Source organism: Diabrotica undecimpunctata, chromosome 1 (assembly GCF_040954645.1).
Source record: "Diabrotica undecimpunctata isolate CICGRU chromosome 1, icDiaUnde3, whole genome shotgun sequence".
NCBI lineage: Eukaryota > Metazoa > Arthropoda > Insecta > Coleoptera > Chrysomelidae > Diabrotica > Diabrotica undecimpunctata.
The window spans coordinates 90,271,189-90,294,323 of NC_092803.1; the positions used below are offsets into that span (position 1 = coordinate 90,271,189).

At 31.5% G+C, this 23,135-nt stretch overlaps 1 protein-coding gene across 1 annotated transcript in view; it reads left to right on the forward strand.

Annotated features, from left to right (window-relative positions):
* Positions 1–6,115: 6,115 nt before the first annotated feature.
* Sec63 (translocation protein Sec63) overlaps positions 6,116–23,135 on the forward strand; it is a 373,264-nt gene continuing 356,244 nt past the window's right edge. Inside the window, exons 1-3 of the mRNA XM_072545171.1 lie at positions 6,116–6,379; positions 6,588–6,919; positions 10,695–10,865. Of these exons, the coding sequence (XP_072401272.1) occupies positions 6,259–6,379; positions 6,588–6,919; positions 10,695–10,865 (624 nt within the window). The 5' untranslated portion in view covers positions 6,116–6,258. The remainder of the gene's footprint in view (positions 6,380–6,587; positions 6,920–10,694; positions 10,866–23,135) is intronic.

A 23,135-nucleotide genomic window follows, 5' to 3' on the forward strand; every position in this document is an offset into this window, starting at 1 on the left:
TCCTAATTTATTCTCCATGCAATCATTACAGCAGTTATTTACCTTTTTATTTTGTTGATGCTTCTTTGACGTCCCACGACTTCATGGAGATTCATGGAGATTTCAAATCTCCATGATGACTCCTTAAAGTTGTACCACAAAATTTACATTTCGCTACTTTTTCACCCGTACTACTTTCAATAACCTGTAACCAATCTTTTAAATGTGGGTCATGAAGCCAAGAATCCCGAAAATGTTGTCTATATTGTGTTTTCGGCATAGTTACGTATGAATAAACTCGCAATGATAACTTCAGTATATGATAACGCAATGATAACTTCACTATCATAACTTGATAACTAGTGTTGTTCATGTCATATTTTATATCCTAACAGATTTTTTTCGTAATAGACTTACAGAAAGCTGTAGTAGATGGCAATTTTAAAATTTTAGTTTCCTGTAATTTTTTATGCATGTATTTTTACGACCGTACAAGAGATAGCGCTATATTGGAAGCATAATGTGTAATGTGTTTTTTGTAATTTGTTTTTTAATAATTGAAACTGAAATGTACTAAACCGCTAGAAAATTCCACCAGCCACTAAAAGCAATATTTCGCCACCAAATCGGGGTTTAAAACCACCAGTTTTAGTGGAGAATCCACTAAGTTGGCAACACTAGGTATGATACATAATGTTCCAAAATCGGTTCGCTTTCGCGCATGACGTAGTCAAGATCGCTTATTCCCGCAACATTTGAATGTAGTTGTATAGGAAAGACTTTTAATTTTAAGTTTTTTTATATAATTTGGCTAATTTAATTATAGTAATTATAAAGAGATGATAAAATTATGTTATTATAATATTTATCCTTTATAAAACATAGATATTCTTTATAAGACAAGTTTTAATTATCTTTTATTACACGTAGGTACAGGTTAATTAACTTATACTCCAGAGTTCGATATTTCAGATGTTTAAAAAGATACAGAAAAGTGGTAATGGAGGTACACAAAATTTGTACGTATATATACCTACTGAACTAAACACAAAATCAAAATAAATAATGACAAAGTCAACTTTATTTATATCGAATGAGCTAGCTGGCCATCGAATATGAGTGTAGTGAGGGCACACAATATTGCACAACATTTAAAATGACATTTTTGTAATATTCACACATAATATTATCTTGGTATTGTTTATAATAATGATAACATTGTATATTTTAATAATGATAACATGATTTAACAAAGAAAAATATGTTATTTTGGAAGATGCTAAATTGATTTCCTCCGAAACAGTTCTTATTGCAAATTGCATAGCAGGCTGAGGCTAATTTCTTACTTAACAAATCGATATGAAAAAACCATTAAGGTTTCATGACTAATAATTAATAAAAATAAAGATTTAGACTTACGTCGTTGACCTAGAAGTAGTAAGAAGCTGCTCAACATACTTTTTGGACTCTCTGTGTTCGCCTCCTTGTACGCGTTTCTTTTGGTTGGTTAAAAGGGTAGCCAATGTTGATTTAGGCAAATAAAGACTAGGTGCTGCCTCAGGTTTGAGTTTTAGACCCTTTTTAGAAACGTAATTTAAAAGTTCCTGTTGTAGATTTCTTTGGTAATCTTCAGTTTTAAAATGTGTATAACAAATTCTTGCAGTATTACAATTAAAATTATCTTATCTACAACAAGATATAATCCACAGTTTTCTGGTCACGCTATCTTTAGGAAATGTATGAAACCTAAAGATTTTATCTTCATTGTCACTATTGCAACAAGCAATTGCACAGCGTACTTTGAAAAAGGTACAAAACCAGATATACAATGGCAAATAACTACTATATACTATATACTATACAGTATAAATAAATAGTAACTAAACACCATTTGTATAAAGACACATATATAAGCATATATCAAAATTATTTTTCTATTATAAAATAGATGACTCAGTCAGTATTAAGATACTTTAAAATATATTTATTATCTCAGAACTTGCAATTTGCAATAGTCACCATTGATAACCAATATTATTGTTGAACTTTTGTTTTTATACAAGCTTTCTGTCTTGCCGGTGTAAAGTCGTCTGAAGTCGATATTTATTGTGTTTTGCGTTTGAACTAATTTGTGTCTTATTTTCATATTATTATATTATTTGATAAGTAAATTTTGCATATAATAATCGGTAGGTTATAGTAATGTGTATATTTTTTATTTTACTAAATTTCATTATAACTCATCTAAAAAACCATATTGAATTGTAAAACAGATTTTTCTCTATTGTACTCTATTTTGTTTTTATTTCAGTAAAACTGCTTGGAAGTGAGTGACAGTGAATCAGAATAAGCAAATCTACTACTATTTACCTATTCACAGTATTTCCTCTGCAGAAAATTTTTAAATTTCAAGGGATTTGCATACAAAAAGAGTACTTATATTATTACTATATGTATGAAAACAAAAATAAATATTTTGCCTGAATCTCTAAGAGAAGTAAAGGTTTTACGCTACTGAAAATATATTTTTTATTCAATTATAACCAAAATAAAACATTTAAAAAAAAATTAGATCACTTTTTAACCATAATTTCAAGATTAATGTGTACGTTAAGCTGTAATAATCGGTTCGAGGTGGTTCAGGCGATCTTAAGTACGTCACACTCCTGGGCCAGCTGTCAAATGTCATGCGCAATATCATACCTTGTGTATTCATTGTACCATGATTCTCTGCTAAAACCACGTCCAAAAACTACCAAACGCGCAAGGTTAGTAGATATTTAAGTAGGTTGTCTCGTAACTATAGACCAATCAAATGCTCGCTTTTTAAAGGCGGGAATACGTCACCCATACGACACTTTTAAAATTGCCATAAGCTTCAATGCTAATATAAGGTTCAAAAACTTAGGTTTTGCAATATATTTTAGGATTTTCTTGGGTATAGGGATGTTAAGTGGTTCTTATGTTAGTAATTATATCAATTTTTTTTTCTAAAATCAATAGTCTGATGACAAAAAATAGAATTGATTATAGTGATAATATTGTGTTTTAAATGGAGATAACAGTTTATTTCGCACAAAAACCCAAAAAAAACAGTAGAAAAAGTTCAAAAGCAAAAATACTAAATATGTAGGAACTTACTTATTATGTTTTTCCTGGAATTTGCAGCATTTTTATCATATCTAGTGGTAGGCAAAAAAAAACCAATAGGTAATATAAATAATTTATTATTAGATTAAAATACAAAAAATGATTCGTCCTTCAAGCACAAATCTTCAAGCTATATATACTTATCTCATCTAAAAAATATATCATTATTATAACGTACAAAACTACATATAATTGTTATGACAAACCTTGATATCACGGCTACGAAAACACACTTCACAAGTGTTTATGTACACAAATAACTAAATAATAAGTCTCTATAAATAATATTGTCCTTATACCTATACTTAAAAATAAATACTAAACAATAACTAAACAAATAAACTAACTAATGATACTATAGAATAGAGACAACAACAAACGTGAACTTAAACTCAGACGTGCAGACAACTGTCAAATTTGACTTTGTCGTATGAGTGACGTAAGCATTCTGCCTTCCCCTCGCTTCGCCCACATAGTTACGAGACAACCTAACTTAACATCTACTAACCTTGCCAAACGCGCATGTTTAGAAGTTTGAATGAAAACGAAATCGAATAATCGATCTCTATCGAATCACTATCGATCAGAAAACCGAGATTTAAATAAGTCTGAAAAGCATTTGAAAATTTAGTTGTAACAAAACATTTCAAAGTAAATAAGTAATGAAAAAAGTGTTGTTTTTGTTTAAGTATTCCATTTTACGTCTTTTTACGATGCATACAAGCGGCTCAAATTGTTTTTAACAAGATTATTTTTTAACTCTTGTTTTGTTTCTATTTATTTACATTAAATATTAATTTGTTTTGTTGTATAATCCACTTTTGCAATAATTATGTGACCTATTTATTTAATTTAAAATGGATTCAGGATTTTTTTATTCTTTGGCAACTATGTCAACTTCAATCTCTGACGTAGATAATGACGTAAATCGTTATCTAAATTAGATGGACTGTAGTTGTATAGGAAAGACTTTTAATTTTAAGTTTTTTTATATAATTTGGCTAATTTAATTATAGTAATTATAAAGAGATGATAAAATTATGTTATTATAATATTTATCCTTTATAAAACATAGATATTCTTTATAAGACAAGTTTTAATTATCTTTTATTACACGTAGGTACAGGTTAATTAACTTATACTCCAGAGTTCGATATTTCAGATGTTTAAAAAGATACAGATGGTAATGGAGGTACACAAAATTTGTACGTATATATACCTACTGAACTAAACACAAAATCAAAATAAATAATGACAAAGTCAACTTTATTTATATCGAATGAGCTAGCTGGCCATCGAATATGAGTGTAGTGAGGGCACACAATATTGCACAACATTTAAAATGACATTTTTGTAATATTCACACATAATATTATCTTGGTATTGTTTATAATAATGATAACATTGTATATTTTAATAATGATAACATGATTTAACAAAGAAAAATATGTTATTTTGGAAGATGCTAAATTGATTTCCTCCGAAACAGTTCTTATTGCAAATTGCATAGCAGGCTGAGGCTAATTTCTTACTTAACAAATCGATATGAAAAAACCATTTAAGGTTTCATGACTAATAATTAATAAAAATAAAGCTTTAGACTTACGTCGTTGACCTAGAAGTAGTAATAAGAAGCTGCTCAACATACTTTTTGGACTCTCTGTGTTCGCCTCCTTGTACGCGTTTCTTTTGGTTGGTTAAAAGGGTAGCCGATGTTGATTTAGGCAAATAAAGACTGGGTACTGCCTCAGGTTTGAGTTTTAGACCCTTTTTAGAAACGTAATTTAAAAGTTCCTGTTGTAGATTTCTTTGGTAATCTTCAGTTTTAAAATGTGTATAACAAATTCTTGCAGTATTACAATTAAAATTATCCTATCTACAACAAGATATAATCCACAGTTTTCTGGTCACGCTATCTTTAGGAAATGTATGAAACCTAAAGATTTTATCTTCATTGTCACTATTGCAACAAGCAATTGCACAGCGTACTTTGAAAAAGGTACAAAACCAGATATACAATGGCAAATAAAAACTTTCAGTTTTACAAAAAAATACTATACAGTATAAATAAATAGTAACTAAACACCATTTGTATAAAGACACATATATAAGCATATATCTAAATTATTTTTCTATTATAAAATAGATGACTCAGTCAGTATTGAGATACTTTAAAATATATTTATTATCTCATAACTTGCAATTTGCAATAGTCACCATTGATAACCGATATTATTGTTGAACTTTTGTTTTTATACAAGCTTTCTGTCTTGCCGGTGTGTCTGAAGTCGATATTTATTATGTTTTGCGTTTGAACTAATTTGTGTCTTATTTTCATAGTATTATATTGTTTGATATGTAAATTTTGCATATAATAATCGGTAGGTTATAGTAATGTGTATATTTTTTATTTTACTAAATTTCATTATAACTCATCTAAAATACCATATTGAATTGTAAAACAGATTTTTCTCTATTGTACTCTATTTTGTTTTTATTTCAGTAAAACTGCTTGGAAGTGAGTGACAGTAAATGAGAATAAGCAAATCGACTACTATTTACCTATTCACAGTATTTCCTCTGCAGAAAATTTTTAAATTTCAAGGGATTTGCATACAAAAAGAGTACTTATATTATTAGTATATGTATGAAAACAAAAATAAATATTTTGCCTGAATCTCTAGGAGAAGTAAAGGTTTTACGCTACTGAAAATATATTTTTTATTCAATTATAACCAAAACAAAACATTTAAAAAAAAAATTAGATCACTTTTTAACCATAATTTCAAAATTCAAAACCATAGTTTCAAAGTTGTAATAATGGGTTCGAGGTGGCTCAGGCGATCTTAACTACGTCACACTCCTGGGCCAGCTGTCAAATGTCATGCGCAATATCATACCTTGTGTATTCATTGTACCATGGTAGTAAAGTAAGTCTACGAACCGTGAACTCAACATCTATCCTTTATCCTTGTCAGATTCATTTCGAATTTTACTGGTGATTATAGAACAATTTTTTTTAACTTTAGGTTAACTGTACATTGTAAAAAAGTGATGGCTGTTGATCTTCTTTATGTCATTTAAAATATTTGTGACACGTTGGAATCCAGATAATTAAAAAAAAGTAAAATGGGCCAAAAGTTTCAATACGATGAAAGTGGTGGAACATTTTTCTATTTCTTATTATCATTTTTAGCATTAATTTTGATTCCCGCAACATTTTACTATTGGCCGAAAAAGAAAAAGAGAGGTTGGAATAGGAAAATATTAATCTTTACTATATTTTAATGTTGTATTGCTTACTTTAGTTTTGTGAATATATATTGAGTTAACTTATTTCAAATTTAATGTATTATGAGTGTATAATTGATTTGGTTGTTTGTTTAATCAGTTACTACAGAAAATTTTATTTTATTTAGGTTATTTTTTGAAGTATTGTATGTTTTTTAATATTTTAGATGTGGAAGACGAAACCAAAGAATGTACATGCACAGGATGTATTTTGAAAGGGGAACATTTAAAAAGGTCAGAACCATGGAAGGGTCCTAAAAATGTTTTAATCAAATTAATAATAGTTGCTGGATGGGTGATACTATTCTTATTAGCTTATAAAGTATCTCAATTTGACTATGAGATGTCAAATTTTGATCCTTATGAAATACTAGGGATACCACTTGGTACTAGTCAAGGTGAAATTAAAAAGGCCTATAGAAAACTATCACTAATTCTCCATCCTGATAAAGATACTGGTAATGAAAAGGAGTTTATGAAACTAACAAAAGCATACCAGGTAAATACTTCTTGCAAAGTTAATATCACATAATATAGACGCTTATAGAAGAGCAGTTCAAATGGGCGATTTGGTTACGGTTTATACTTCAAAACACTCCTCCTGAGGGTGGCTGCATAAACTCAAAGCGTGGCGCCGTGGCGAAAATTTCATAATGAAGTTAGGGGGAAGTGGGAAAGGAGTACGAACGGGTAACTGCATCTACGCCTAAACAAATTTCGATGCCATTGATTTGCAAACTGTCTTTTTTTTTGTTGTTTCACAATAAAATCTTTATTTTTAATATAGTAAATTGTTAAATTTTTAATTTTAAAACTTAAAAATGTATATTTACAATATTCAAAGTATTTATTTTTTTAATTGTATAACTTTGAATTAAAAATAGGTTTGTTCCAACACAACGAAAAACCGTCACATAAGTTTTTATTATACTGTTTTTCTGCCCAGAAATTAACGAAACATTTTTAAAAAATTTCAATTAAAAAAAAAAGTGTTCGATGAAACTTTTTGCTAAATTATGAAATTTTCCATTTTGCCGAAACTTCCAAACTTCCATTTCATCCATAATTTTTTAATAACAACAAAAAGCATTCCTGATTTATTTTTGAAATATTTAACAGTACCTTTTAATGAATAGTATATGTGAAAGTTTTTACACTGTATGGGTACTATTTAATCTTGTTTTAAAATAACAACTATAGTCCAAATTCAATAGGATTGTCAGGGTATCACTTTAAAATGATAGACTCAGGAGGGGCACGAAACAAGAAACGAGTGTAGTTCAATGGTGGCGTGTACATTTTTAAAATAAGGGAAATCATTGTAAGGACTAATTCGAAAGGAACCTTTTACATTAGACTTCTTTAAATATACTGATATTGGAATAATGATCTTATGTACCTAATGATATTTTTAAAATAAAATTTATATTTAAATATAAACACCAACTGCTTTACAGAAAATAATAATAATAATAGTCCCAGCAGCCTAATGTATACCTTAATTTTGAGAAACAAATTTGCCATAATAATAATAAAGTTATTAGGTAAGTACTTCCAATAATATAACCTCGTAGGAGAAGGAAATGCCAAAACAACAACAGCAACAAAAAACAAATTCACGAGAACTAAGTATATTAGTTATTATTAAAAATAAATCTTTTTATGCTGGTTCACTTTACCATTCAATTCCATTATTATTTTTTTTCCATAGCTAATGTTAAAGTGTTGCTATAACAACTGTTTTTTAACCGCAAGGGTAGATAAAGTGACACTTTAACAGCAAGAGTAGATAAAATGTTTTAACTTTTTTTTATTCAATAAAATTTACAAATTCAAACACATTAAGGATTAAAAACAACTGAAATTTTACAATTAACATTATTAGAAATATCTATTTTTGGAGCATCACAACTTGTACTCGTGTGCTTAAACACTTGATTCGAGGTACTGGATTGATTTTCTGGTCCGCCAAGTATATACTTCATTTGTTGACAGAGTAATTCATATCCCTAGCAAAGGAGCAACACAATTGCGATTTTTGTGCTAAAAATTACAATTTTCTTTGAAATTCTATTTTTCACCTGAACTTGAAGTCTTGTTCTAGAAAAAAATGTTGTATTGCACACGACGATAAAATTGCATTATCTTCTCGAGCATAATTAGCGTCTCGACTGACGTCTCGAAGCTAAAAAACGCTCTCGAAGAAAAAGTACAATTGTATCGTCTTGTACAATAAATAACTATTATATTATTTTACCATTTAATTTAACATCACTACTGTCTTCTCCTGGAGTAATAATAATGGGCTCGACAATAACATCAACACGCGTGTCTACGTCCCACATTTTATCTTCTTCTTTCTGTGCGTGTTTAATGCATGACTGCCAGTTGGAAGCGGTTACATTTTGTATGGTTTGTTTTAATAATAATTTGACATCTTTTAATTTGAAGGGTATGTTTTTTTGCGCTTCCTCATTTTTAATATGTGCCATATCATCAGTTTGATAGAATTCAATTCACAATGATACGGTGGAATCCTTAACACGGTGATGCCATGCTCACGTGCCATTTCGTCTACTGAAAATCTGATGTAGGAAGTCTTATGTTTCCGCACTACATCAAGTAATTGAACTTTTTTTCATGTATTCATCAAAATCTATATTTTTGCTTTTTTGTCAATCTACTATATCTGCCTTTCGAGAAACCTGAATCACTTCCTATGTGCATAATATTGCTTATGTCTTTCTTTGCCCGAAGGTGCTTTTAAGCCGGTTGAAAGTCCCTCATGGAAAGCCTGTCATGAATTTTTAATATTTAAGTCTTGCCATACTTAGGATTTCGTATGACCCTCATTTAACCACGTCTCGTCCAGATAAAAAATTTTACGTCCCAAGACATCTAAAATCACGAATTTTTTGTAAATATTGTCTCCGCCATATCACTAGTTCGTCTCTCGATTAACAAACTTTTCCGACTTCTCTTTACATACCGAAAATCCATTTCACATAATGTTCTTTGTAATATTCGCATGGATATTTTATTTAAAGTATCATCTGCGTCTGCATTAATTTCTCGTTGAATAGCATTTAACGTGGACATTTCGTTCCTAAGATAAAATCTATGAACTTTTCTTCGGATTGTACTTTTCGTAATATCGTCCTATACAATTTTTGTACGTCCTTTATGAATAGGTTTTTGAAGTGGTTAATTACCTTGAATTATTCGAAAAACCGTACGAGCCGATACTTACGTTAAATCACCAGACAATGCCGCGTCGTCCTCTATAAACATATCTTGATTTCTTCTACGAAATCCCTCATAAACCGATTTGATCATTTGTTTTTCTTTCACATTTAACCACCTCCTTCTATCCGGTTTATCAACAGATGTACTGCATGTTGGTTTTTATGCCATATTACCCGACTGTGCGCTCATGTAATAATTCTGACTACCTGATTTTAATATTTATTTTCACTATTTGCCGTCGAGTTTTAACAATGTTGCCGTATTGCAATAAGAATATTATTTTCGAAAAAGATAACAATGTCCGCCTGTCCCTGTCTTGACATTCAGGTACACCTCAACGACACTGATAACCTGCACGCGGTACTAAATAATAAATTTCGCAACAAAGCGAGTATACTTTATCCAGTTCGGACTTATATCAGATGTAACCGGCAAAAATGAAAATTGATAAGTAAATTTGTGTGCTAATAAATAAATAAATATATAGCCGCTTACTATCAAGTGTACGAACTACAAAATGTCTGCCCTGACAATCCTATTGAATTTGGAGTATAGTAGTATCTAAAACATCATTTTCACAATGAAAGAATATTGGTGAAATTATTACAATATAGTCTTAAACTGATTTATACTTAAGATTTGTACATATTTCAATTAAACATTTGAATCATAATAATTTTTCTAAAAAGATTAATTTATTAAAAGTTAAAATAATATTATTTTCTCTAAAAAATTTTATAAAACGCAAAAATTTAATCCTATTCTACGACCACGCAGCATCTACATATAAAAATATCTAAAGTTTCATTTATTGCCCCACTCTTTCATATTTTAGAAGCAATAATAGAGCTGACATGACCGCTCCTTAGTGGTACGTGGTACCACATGCGTTCCACCCGACTAACTTTTTGCCGACTTTCAAAAATAACAGTGAACAATTCTTCTATATGCGTCTATATTCTTTGTTAATATGTTCTGTAAATAGAATGTCTTTAAATGCGAATTAAATTGTTGCTTGTGTAATGTAGGCTTTAACTGATGATGAAGCCAGGAGAAATTGGGAGAAGTATGGTAATCCAGATGGACCTGGAGCAATGAGTTTTGGAATAGCTTTACCATCATGGATTGTTGAAAAGGAAAATAGTGTTTGGGTATTAGGTCTTTATGCCCTCGTGTTTATGGTAGCTTTACCAATAATAGTAAGTAGTAATATTTATTTTTAATCTTTAATTATAGCATAAAAAGCCAAGAAAAACATACACTTAAGTACTACTACCTTAGCTGTAATGACTACAAAATCTGTTCAATAATATCTATACTATTAAGAAGAGATTCATTATTAAAATCATATTGTGGATATTGTTTTCATACTGTTATTGTAGTATTTTACCAATGAATATAGCCCCATATAGAAGCACATTTCAAATGGGAGAAATAGTCACAGTTAGTATACTATAGTAAAATTCATTAAGTAATGCAGGGAGATGTAAACATTACCACGTGTAGGCCTTCAACAGGGCCGCATTTAGGATTATCTTTTTGTTTAGTCAGAATATATATTATCTTATAAAATACGAAATCTATATTTTAATTTTGCAAAAGTGCTTGACAAAGAACCTGATTGTTTTAGTTGATATCTGATAATACCAACAATTTTATGTACAGAGTGCCTGCAAATTTTTTTTTATTTTTAATATACATACTTAGTTGTTTGTACAATTCTAAAAAGTTTCATAATAATAATAACAAAAAAGGTGTCGTATGTATTGTAAAAATACAACAAGAAATGGTAAATTCAAGTTCTATTCGTTTCCGAAAAATTATAAGCACAAATATATGGTAAATTTTATGAGCACTGAATATTATATAATTGTCAAAATTCATAGTAAAAAAAGTATGGTAAACGTAAAAAGTCCATTGCTACTTTAGTCCCTTTTAACCCTTTTTACTTGTCACTGTCGGGAATATAAAACTTTGATATAAATTACAATGATTGTTGTATTAAATAAACGATTTTAAGTAATTTTTTAAGTTTATATACGTCTAATATATTAAAAGTGACATGCACCACTTGAACCAACTTCAATTGGTGAGTAATGACCCATGAGTAATGAATTATTACTCACGAGATAAGTAGGTAATGGGTGTTATTATCTATTCAAAACTAGGGAATAATAAGCATGTTATTAAAGCGTCATAGAAAAAAGTATTTAAGTTTTGAAATTTAAAATATGTAGAATATAATAAATTACCTGAAGGATTCCCGTTGTTAATCTATCCAAAAAAGCTTGTCTTGATGTTTTTACTGTAGTGTCTGCCCATATTTTAGACTTTGTATGGCCAGTGTTCAACCATGTCTCATCCAGATAATATATTTTCGCTTCTCCTCTCTATAAGCTCTTATCTTTTGAAGATATTCTCTTCGTCACATCACAATGTCGTCTCTATCTAGTAAAAGAGCGTTTCTTCACCTACGTTTATATTGAAAATTAGGTTTTTTCAATATTCGGTAAAACGTGGTTTTCGAAAAATTTGGTAAATCAGGGTCATCGTTCACCTTCGTTAAAACCTTATCAACGGTGGGTATTTCGTTGCTCATAAAAAAATTATGACCCAGTCTTCTAATGGCAAAATCATCAATTTTGTCAAACTCCTTTTTCCGGGTCAGACATACTTTTGGTCCAGCGAATTGATGATTTGTTTTGTATTCCTTGATCACCATAAACACACTTCTATCACAAACTCCAACTTTATTGGCCACTTTTTTCACAATATCTTCAACCACTAACCCAGGATTTTCTTGTTTTTCACATTTAAAAAAATTTAAAATGATTTCTTTAACTTCAACGCTAAGAGGGCTTCTTTTACTTCGTTTTTGAGGAGGACTCCATGTATTTTCAACCAATTCGTCAGCAGAATCAGTGGATGACATTTTTGGTTTCAATATCTGTTATTGAAATATGTGGTTACTGTTACAGTAATCACAATCACGTATAGATAGGGTCGTTATACAAATAAAAATATATACTTAAATAGTTTTAAATCGCACAACAAATAATTGCTAAGTCAACATTAACAGCATAAATATAATTTATTGTCCTTTAACCATCAAGATGACTAAAAATTTACTCACAAATCGATTCAAATTACAAATTTCAATACCGAAATATAATACCTACTTAAATCGTGTCCAAACCTGTATGAGTTAGTAACGAAATAAAGATGGACATTTCAGTTAGTTTTTAAATATTCTTGAAGAACTGTTACTTGCATGTATGCATAAAATATTCATTAACTTTGTAAATCGGATTATTTTTTCACTTACTATGTATTCAGTGATAACAATAATTTATTTACTATGCAATAAACACTAATAGTTAAGAAAGGAAAAAAATTAACAAAGTGCCATAATTATACTGTTACTTATCGGAACGAGTAGACTTATTTGAAACATCTTTAACAATTATCTGTTAAATTTATCGTTGTCGATATGCCCTGCATCGCTTATCGAATTAATACAAAGGGTCTTGCCAGTTAAGATAGTAAAAGATGCTTCCAGCGATATTCGAAAAATAAAAATAACATGCTCCTCTACTTAAAAAGTATTCGACCAAACAAATTTTTAGACCCCTAGCCCCACCCACAACCTCCCAAAAAATTAAAACGTATTTTTAGTTTTTTGATATCTTCGATTCTGATCATCGTAGAAACGTCTTTTTTATTTCATGTTGTAGGATTTTTTATTGCCTATAGTAATAGTATATTTTTCTTAGTATAGTATTTTTATTATAGTATAGTATATTTTAAAATAATATATTATTTATTGGTTATCATATTATCTCTGCGATTTTTTTAGGATGAGCATCATGGTCAAAATAACGAAAAATCATTTTTCGGTATTTTCTTTAACCGTTTTGACTCCTGATACAACTTTAAAATCATTAACGACCTTAATTTGCGTGTACAAATAAATTATAATATCCGAAATTTACATACACAGCTGCTCAATTTTTATATTAACATGTATTATTGAAATATTTTTTTTTATAGCATTTTACAAAAACTTTTAAAAACGTCCTATTTTTTTCTGAAAAACCCAAAAACTACAATAGAAAAATCTTTTACAGTTAAGTTCCTTTTTTATTATTTTCTTGTTTTTTTTTTGTTTTGTTGTCTTTTGTTTTTTGCTTTTGTTTTGTTCTTCTTTTTTAATTTATTTTTTTGTTTTTTGTTCTTTTTCTATTTTCTAATTTCTTTTATGTTTTTTATATGGTATATTTGAAAAATAACAAAATTCTCAAAACTTTATGACAAAATTCTGATTTTTCTGTGTGGTTTACTGAAAACATTTTTTGTCACGGAGGTTTCTGTTTTTGCAGAAATCCACTTAGCTGTATAAAAAATTTTAATTTTAATTAGCTGATCAATAACAAGCATATTATGCTCTTTGCAATTATCCAGCCATTTTTTATTAGAATTTATAATGGCTTCTAATAAATATTGTTTAATTTTGACGGTAAATTCATACTCGGTTTTTACTTTTTCGAAAATTGTATTAAATTCTTTTATATGTATAGGAATAAAATGGCATCTGAAAAACTTTTTGTTGGTAGTTTTTAATGTTCAATTTCGCATTTTGTTCCATAATCCCGGTTGAAAATTAATAATTCGTGTTTTCTAATTGCTGAACGATCAGAACTAACATTTTGTGAGCAAATTTCGCAATTGAATGTTTTTAATATATAATATAATAGATATCCCGCCACGTAGATTCCCGAAAAGGTCTCTAGGGTGGGTTGTACATAAATAATTTTTGTGTGACAAGATTTAGTATTAACCACATCAGAATGATTTCTCCCTTGATCGTCAAGACTTAGGCTATCTATTACTTCATCACTATCCCCTGGATTTCTTTCAAGTTCTATTTCCGCAGAGTTTGAATCGAGTTCTAATCGAGCTATCCATTAGCCACAGATCGTAGTAATTACAATTATTAGCAATACAACAAAAAATTCTTTCAAATGTCTTTGTAGATAAAATTAGTATCTACACAATAGGACAAACATGAAGAATGTCCTAAAATGAGATAGAGAGTATAACATAGATTGCTGGTTAGAAAATATGAGAGCTCTTACCTGTAATATAAGAGTGTCTTAAACACTAACGGTTCAAAAAGCTATCCAAAGGTACAAAACGATTTATTAAAGAGAAAAAGAGAGAAAAACAAATAGCATACATAATATCAGTACAAATACATAAAGAACTAAACAAAATTCCTACTACTAAATACTACTTACTAGTTAACAAGTCTTTGAAAAGTGTATGTGCACTAATGTCTATCCAAGTTATTATCACGAAGATTGCGAATGTAAAGATACACCAACCACTGGGTCTAAGGCTACCAATGCAAAAACTTTTAAAACTTCATTATTAATTGCTTTTATACCATAAGCTGGACAAACCTTTTACAGATTCGGAGAGCACTGTATAAATGTGTCAGGAGTAAATCCTTGATGAGTTTTTTAGGGCTTCTTTCTGCAAACAGAGATGTTGCACCGTGCGGGACTAAATTCGCTCTGAGGGTAGGCGGGATGCCTGATTTTTCTGGGAGTCTGTTTTTGTAAGAGTTTTAAGCGCACAAAAAACTATAATTCTGAAAACTGTTGACAAATTGTTTTGACAATCGTTTGACATTTATGACCTTTATATAGTGGGTGCATTTTTGTCAAAAGTGGAGTTAAATACTAAATTAAAAATATTTATAAATAGTTTTACATGTTCGAATGGAATTATTCGAACATACTCCCCGCCAGGGGAACAAAGGCTAAACATATGAAACTAGAAAAGAGAAGAAAGCAAATTATATTAGGTGGGGCTAGGAAGTTTACTTACTTGCCTGATGGATCTAAGACAAGTTGTGTTTTTTGTCCGAAGTCGTAGAGTCCGAACCAGGCCATCCTTGCTTGCTATTAGCTCTAAGACTCTTGCCAGCTCCCACTTTAGTGGGGGTAGGTGGGCATCTATTATGAGTACTATATCATCTACTTGTACGGACTTTGAGTAACAGTACACCACTTGGATCGAGATTGTATGGTTTGGAGGTATGAGACACTCCATTTCTTCCAAAACAATAATTTGCATTTGAGACAATTTCTGGTAGAGGGACAGTCTGTTTTCTGGGATCTCTAAAATATTACTAGGCTCCGGTGGGGCTAATAGAGATTGGCCCATCAAAAAATGGGCAGGGCAAAGAAAGGAAAGATCTTCTGGGCATTCTGAGATCCTAAATAGTGGTCTAGAGTTAAGAATTGCCTCAATTTGGCATAGTATTGTATTGAAGGATTCGTAAGTGAGCACTGCGTTTCCGATCACACGACGGAGATGAAACTTAGCTGACTGAATGCCTCTTTCATATATTCCTACACTTGCAGGATTAAGAGGGGTAGCGAACTTAAAAGTGATTTGGTTCTGAGCTGCGAAGTCTTTAATGGATGTTGTGTGGTCTTCATTCATAAACAATTTATAGAGTTCATGGAGCTGGTTTTTTGCCCCATAAAAGTTAGTCGCATTGTCAGACCAAATGCATGATGGGACTGACCTTCGTGCTATAAATCTTTTTAGTGCCAAAATATAGGCCTGACTAGTGAGGCCGGTTACTAGCTCAAGATGGCAACACTTAGTGGTGGTGCAAATGAAAAATGCTACATACGCTTTATAGGAAGGAGATCTACGGGATCACTGAGACAAATTGAAAGGGTTTTGTGCATGAAACACGGTTATAGTGAAGATCAGACATAAACTGGGTAACTGGTTTTGCTTTAAACCTGTGGCATACCACGCAGTTGTGAATTACTTTTTTTATATTTGAGTTAAACCCGACAAAGGCCAAAATTTCATTCTGAAATGAGACAGACACACTTGTGGGCCACTGTGGAGTAGGGAGACGTGGATTTGATACTTCATCAAAGATACAATTCGATTCTTACTAGGAAGAATCATGGGATGTTTCTCATTGTAAGAGAGATAAGGAGCGTTGGCAAGTCTACCTTCAACACGTAGTGTCGAATACTTCTGATCATAAAAAACATTTAGTTGCCTAAGCGATCTATTCGAGAGAGGTTTTCCACTTTTTAATTCTAATAGTTCCCTGTGAAATGATCGTAATTGAAGGTATCGTACAATGCTTAGAGTTGCCGCTTCAATTTCTTCATTCTGTAGGGAAGATGAGAGCAATGAGAGATTAGAGCTTTTATTCTTCAGATTTTTGATAAATCTAGAAACATAGGCCAATACTCTTTGCATGCGAGAGAAAGTCGAAAACTTAAACTTGTATTTCAGGGGAGGCCGTGGTTAACGTAACTTGTGTTGACCGAATCTCGGGTAAGTTTTGTGTGATGAGAATAATCTTAAACTGAGAAAAATCGAGAGGGTGCTTAATAAGAAACTCTGGGCCTGACAACCATAACATTGAGAGTTTGGAATTGCGTGTAATATCCTTGGGACGAGTCTGAATATCTGCTACGTTTAGTTGAGACGAAATGTGATGAAAAGAGTAATCCATACTTAGGGCAATAATCTTCTGCACACGATTATGAACATAAGGATTCAATGAAAGCCTTTTATTCAAAATCCAACTAAGAGCTACTAATGAGTCGCTATAAATATGAGTTTCTGCGATCGGCCAATTCCTCCTCAATACATTCGAAACTGATTGAGTTAAAATAACTCCGATTAACACAGCATTTAACTCTAAGCGAGGTATCGTAAGATTTTGTTTAGCAGAAGCTATTCGAGATTTGGAAGATACCAACCGAGAGGAGACAGAGTAATCCTTGTACACTACGCGCAGATAAGTACATGTTGCAAATATCTTAAGGGAGCTATCACAGAAGGTGTGAAGTTGAACATCTATAATTCGTTTATCTAATACTAAACATCTGGGGTATTTCAAAAGGGGAATGGATTGAAAACCATCAAGTAAAAATTTCCAATCATTTAACCATTCTGGATCGAAGATAGGTTCGTCCCAACTAAGTTTAGCCTGCCATAAACGTTGTAAGAGAATTTTGGAAGAGGCAGTGATATAACCGGCTAAATTCATTGGATCGGAAGTAGACATCAGAATACTAAGCACCTTTCTCTTAGTGATTGATTGGCCTAAATCAAAATTTGGTGGTGAAAATGAAAATGTATCTGATTGTTGTTTCCATTTAACTCCGAGGATTTTCGAAGAAGAATCACCTAAGTTATGAATTAAGGGCGTCAAACTTTTGAGGCCATGTCTTCTCAAAAACTCTTCGTTGTTCGAGGAAACTTTGTGAAGATTAAAACCGTACTTACCTAACAAGATTTTAAGTTGAGAGAACAAGAGTTCCAATTTTTCTAAAGAGTCACATCCACCTAAAATATCATCTACATAAGTAGAATACAAGAGAGTGTCACAGTGGCGTCACAACCCTAGTGGCGAGAAATGGAGATGAGCATAAACCAAAAGGAACTCTAGTGAGCTGAAATGCATTGAATGACATTTCCGGTGAGTCACGCCAGAGAAAATTGAGTAGGTGTAACTCGGAACTGTCTACGCATATCTGCATATACATAGATAGGATATCTGCTATTAAAACTTAAGTGAATGTGCGAAACCTTAAAAGAATATCAATAAGAAGAGGTTGGATTAAAAACCATTTATCCAGTTGATCATTAAGACAACCTAAACGAGTTTTATTATTTGGATCAAATACTAGCCGTACATTTGTACTAGAGTCATTTTTTCTGACTGGAAAGTGGGGTAAATAATAATTTAGCCTATTTTCTGAGGTTAGGGGCTTTAAAGGTACTCTTTTAATCTGTTGGCTAAATAATCTTGAATGATCTTGCGATAACTATCAAAGAGTTGTGGATCAGAGTGTAGTTTCCTCTCTAATTGGAGAAAGCAAGCTTTAGCTGCCGGTAAAGAGCCTGATAATTTAATATCACTAATAGGGCGATTTAAATTTAAAGAGACTTTGTATCGACCTAAGGGAAGAATTTGTACGGTCTTTAAAAACTGAGTTTTTGCGGGGTAATCTGTATCTACAGAATCCTGAATCTGTGGAAGTTGATCGAACTCCCAGAATTTTTCCACTAATCCATGTAACACTTCATCAGACGAGAGGGGGGTGTCAGAAACGTTATTGATATGGCATGTGACCAAATTATTAAGATATGTGGAGTGATGATATCCTTTACTAATAGCTGAACTTGGGACCCTACCGAAGATTATGTAACCGAAAAGGGTTTCCTGTAACATTGGTAGCTTTGGGCCAAGAGAGACTGTATTATTTAAAAGAATATCAGAATAAAAATCAGCGCCGATCAATAGATGAACTGGGCTGGGAATTGCATAACGAGAATCCGCTAATATAATGGAACTAGGAATATGAATTTGCCTTGCGTTTATTTTTACCAGAGGTAAATATCCAGTAATACTTGGAATTACAAAGCAACTAGCATTCAACTTGTGATCAGTAGCTGCCGAATGAATCTGCAAATGAGAAACTTTGGTGGAAGTGGACGTGCCAGAGTTAACCCCGTTAATTTTAATGGTCTGAGATTCTGTGGTTATCCCTAACTGATGTACTAGGTCACTGGTTACAAAGGATAGCTGGCTGGCATTGTCTAAAAGAGCTTTGACATAAATTCGTTTGCCAGATTTGTCAGAGATATACTTCAACTGTACTCAGTAATACTATAGAGTTGTTAGGAGTAGTTGAAACAACATTTGAGAGTGTAACCGCATTTGTGCTGTGTGAAACATTATCTACAACTTCTGGAAGTGAGCGAGAAGTAAACGGGTGGTTGTCTACAGAACTATGAGTATTAGAATTTTGAGGAACAGAACTACAGTTACCATTGAGCGACCTTGACGGTTGATAGTGAACAGAGGAGTGTAACGTCCTGGTCTCCATATGTAGCAGAGAATTATGACGTTGGTTACAGTGAAAACACGTTTTACTACTAAGACATTCTTTAATCAAATGTTTATTTCCTAAACAATTAAAACATAACGAGTGCTGCTTGACAAATTCACGTCTAGAGGCAACATTTTGGGGGGACTTAAAATCTTTACAAACATAAATAGAATGAGACTTGTTTTTACAGTATGCACATGACTTATTAAAGGAACTAGAACGAGACAATGCCATATTTTGTTTAGCATCAGTATGGGTATGACATGAAAATCGTACATCTTTGTTACCGAAGGGTGACTTATCTGTGGTGATGGAAAGCATTTCTAAATGGCGGACTCGATTTTCTATCGTATTCATAATGTGGGAAACATCTGATTACTCAAGTTCATGTTCTTGAGAAAATTCTAACTGCCGAAGTGTAGCATTGTCTAATTTCTGGCTGATAAGATGTATAAAAACTAAATTTAACAACTTCTCGTGCGATAAATTAAGGTTTAGAAGAGATTTATATGCATTGGAGACGGTTGTGTGAAATTCTCTGAGCTGGGTAAAGGTTGCATTAGTAGCTAACCCTTTTGTATCAATAATCTTTGCGAATAACTGTTTGATAACAATACGATTATTGGAATACCTACCAACTAACGTGGAAAGTGCAATGCTGTAATTAGACTATATAAGTGTGAGGTTCTCTATTAACTGGAAGGGCTCTCCTTTTAACAGAGAACGCAAATAAATAAACGTTTCTATACTAGTGAGTGATGTATCTGCATCTACTGTGCTAGTAAATATTTGATGAAAGGTTTGAAATTTATTGAAATCACCAGAAAAACATTCCAATTGGATTTGCGGAAGCTTTATGCTTCTTTGCGTACGTAAACTAGAGGGATTATTTTGAGAAAAAGAACTAGAAGAACTGCTATTTTCTGTTAACCTAAATTTAAGCAAATTCTCCTCAAGTGTGGAGAGCATATTTAAATAAATATTATCGATGATGTTTGTATCTTCATCATCTTCAACTTCAGAGGATTCTATTTCATCTTGGGCTTGGCAATAAGAATCGTACGCCTTTTTTTAAATGCAAAATACGATCTTTAGTGGAGTGAATAGTGAGATTAGCCAAATTTATATCGAGATAATTATTTAATTTTGTCAATTTAGTTTTTGCCAAGCGCCTATTTTTTAAACTTTGTGTTAACTCCATCTTTGACACGTAATGAGAACTTATATATACAAAATTATACCTAAATTATCAAATAATTTTAAAGAGACAAAAAAAAAATGAAAACATTAAAGGTGGAGAAAAATATAAGATATTTTTGTGGGGTTTTGAACCAAAGTACTAAGAAAGAGATTACAGGTCGAGAAAAACCTCAAGATCCGGCTCGAAGGACCACTTTAGTAGATAAAATTAGTATCTACACAATAGGACGGACATGAAGAATGTCCTAAAATGAGATAGAGAGTATAACATAGATTGCTGGTTACAAAATATGAGAGCTCTTACCTGTAATATAAGAGTGTCTTAAACACTAACGGTTCAAAAAGCTATCCAAAGGTACAAAACGGTTTATTAAAGAGAAAAAGAGAGAAAAACAAATAGCATACATAATAAAAGTACAAATACATAAAGACTAAACAAAATTCCTACTACTAAATACTACTTACTAGTTAACAAGTCTTTGAAAAGTGTATGTGCACTATTGTCTATCCAAGTTATTATCACGAAGATTGCGAATGTAAAGATACACCAACCACTGGGTCTAAGGCTACCAATGCAAAAACTTTTAAAACTTCATTATTAATTGCTTTTATACCATAAGCTGGACAAACCTTTTACAGATTCGGAGAGCACTGTATAAATGTGTCAGGAGTAAATCCTTGATGAGTTTTTTAGGGCTTCTTTCTGCAAACAGAGATGTTGCACCGTGCGGGACTAAATTCGCTCTGAGGGTAGGCGGGGTGCCTGATTTTTCTGTGAGTCTTTTTTTGTAAGAGTTTTAAGCGCACAAAAAACTATAATTCTGAAAACTGTTGACAAATTGTTTTGAAAATCGTTTGAAATTTATGACATTTATAGAGTGGGCGCATTTTTGTCCAAAGTGGAGTTAAATACTAAATTAAAAATATTTATAAATAGTTTTACATGTTCGAATGGAATTATTCGAGCAGTCTTAATTTTGTTTTTCCGAGGAGTTCAATTAACAGGTCAAATAAAGCAATTAAAAAGGATAAATTGACTGGACCTGAGATATTTAGATTATACAGTTTTGATATCAGTAATTTTATTTACTTTGGATTGTTTTTTGAGATAAGTAACACTTTACAGACTTTTATTAATTTCATAATTGTGTTATTCTGTGTCAAACCCAATATTATAGAATTATTATAAAAAATTTACTTTTACTTACTTTTGGTTGAGGATTGTAGCCTCCACGATGTCGTACTACAGAAAAAAGATTTTCTAGTGGATCTTGATTCACTCTGGATGTAAAAAAAAATTTTAATCCTTCCATTTTTAAGTCTCCCCAAAGCTTTAATATGGAAGTAATAGTCCATTGAAATCCATCCAAGCAGTAAATATTTTTTCTTTCTTTGTCTCCTTCCATAACCCTCAATTCTTTGAAAAGACCAATTCTGTTTTTAAGAGTGTCATACGGTATGCTGTTATATATAGACAAACCTTTTCGGTAAACATTTGGATCTGCTAACGTTTTGCTGTTTAGGGAATCAAACAAGCAATTTATTTGCTTAAAAAAATCGGCCGTATTTTTTGCCGACTGGCTCTTTATTTGACCCAAATCATGAGCCGTACGGATAGCTTCCGCCACAGAAGAACTAAAAACCTGAGCTGCCAATTTTACCCTCATCTTTTGAAACGTATTTGGTTATACGTGTTTGTATCTTGACCATAGACCTAGATACAATACTTTTCTGATCTGCTTCGAAAGTTTGGACAAAGTCATTCCAGTTTATTTGATTATTATGAGTTTTTTATTCATGAAATTGTTCCTTAATGAATTAAATAAATGAGGTACATCAAAAACAGTATATATTAAAGTATTGTTTAGTGAAATTTGTGGCATATCTTTCGTAGCTCCTAGTAAAATATAAGCACGACGATTATTGGATCATTGGTCACAAACAATTACTTTTGAGCAAAGATTTAGAAGGTTTTTGAGTATAATTCTTGGATTGTTTTTTTCCTGAGTTTTTTTGTAAACTCTTTTTTAATCGTAAATTTTGTGACTCTACACCGAGTTTTGTTTTTCAATTTATTTATTTTAATAGAACCGGATGTAGAAGTACTTGCGTTAATACGGGTATGTGTATTTTTAGTTTCGATTTTCACTTGAGCCTCGGGTTGGGGCGTATCATCAGGGTTTGTCCAAAGTGGTGTATAGGGAGTCTTAATACCTTCTACAAAACCAACATCCTGTTCTGGAGACATATCAGCAAACTTCAATTTTCTTTGGCCAAAATAGGTTTTTACATTTTGACTGCGATTAACTGTCAAAGTAC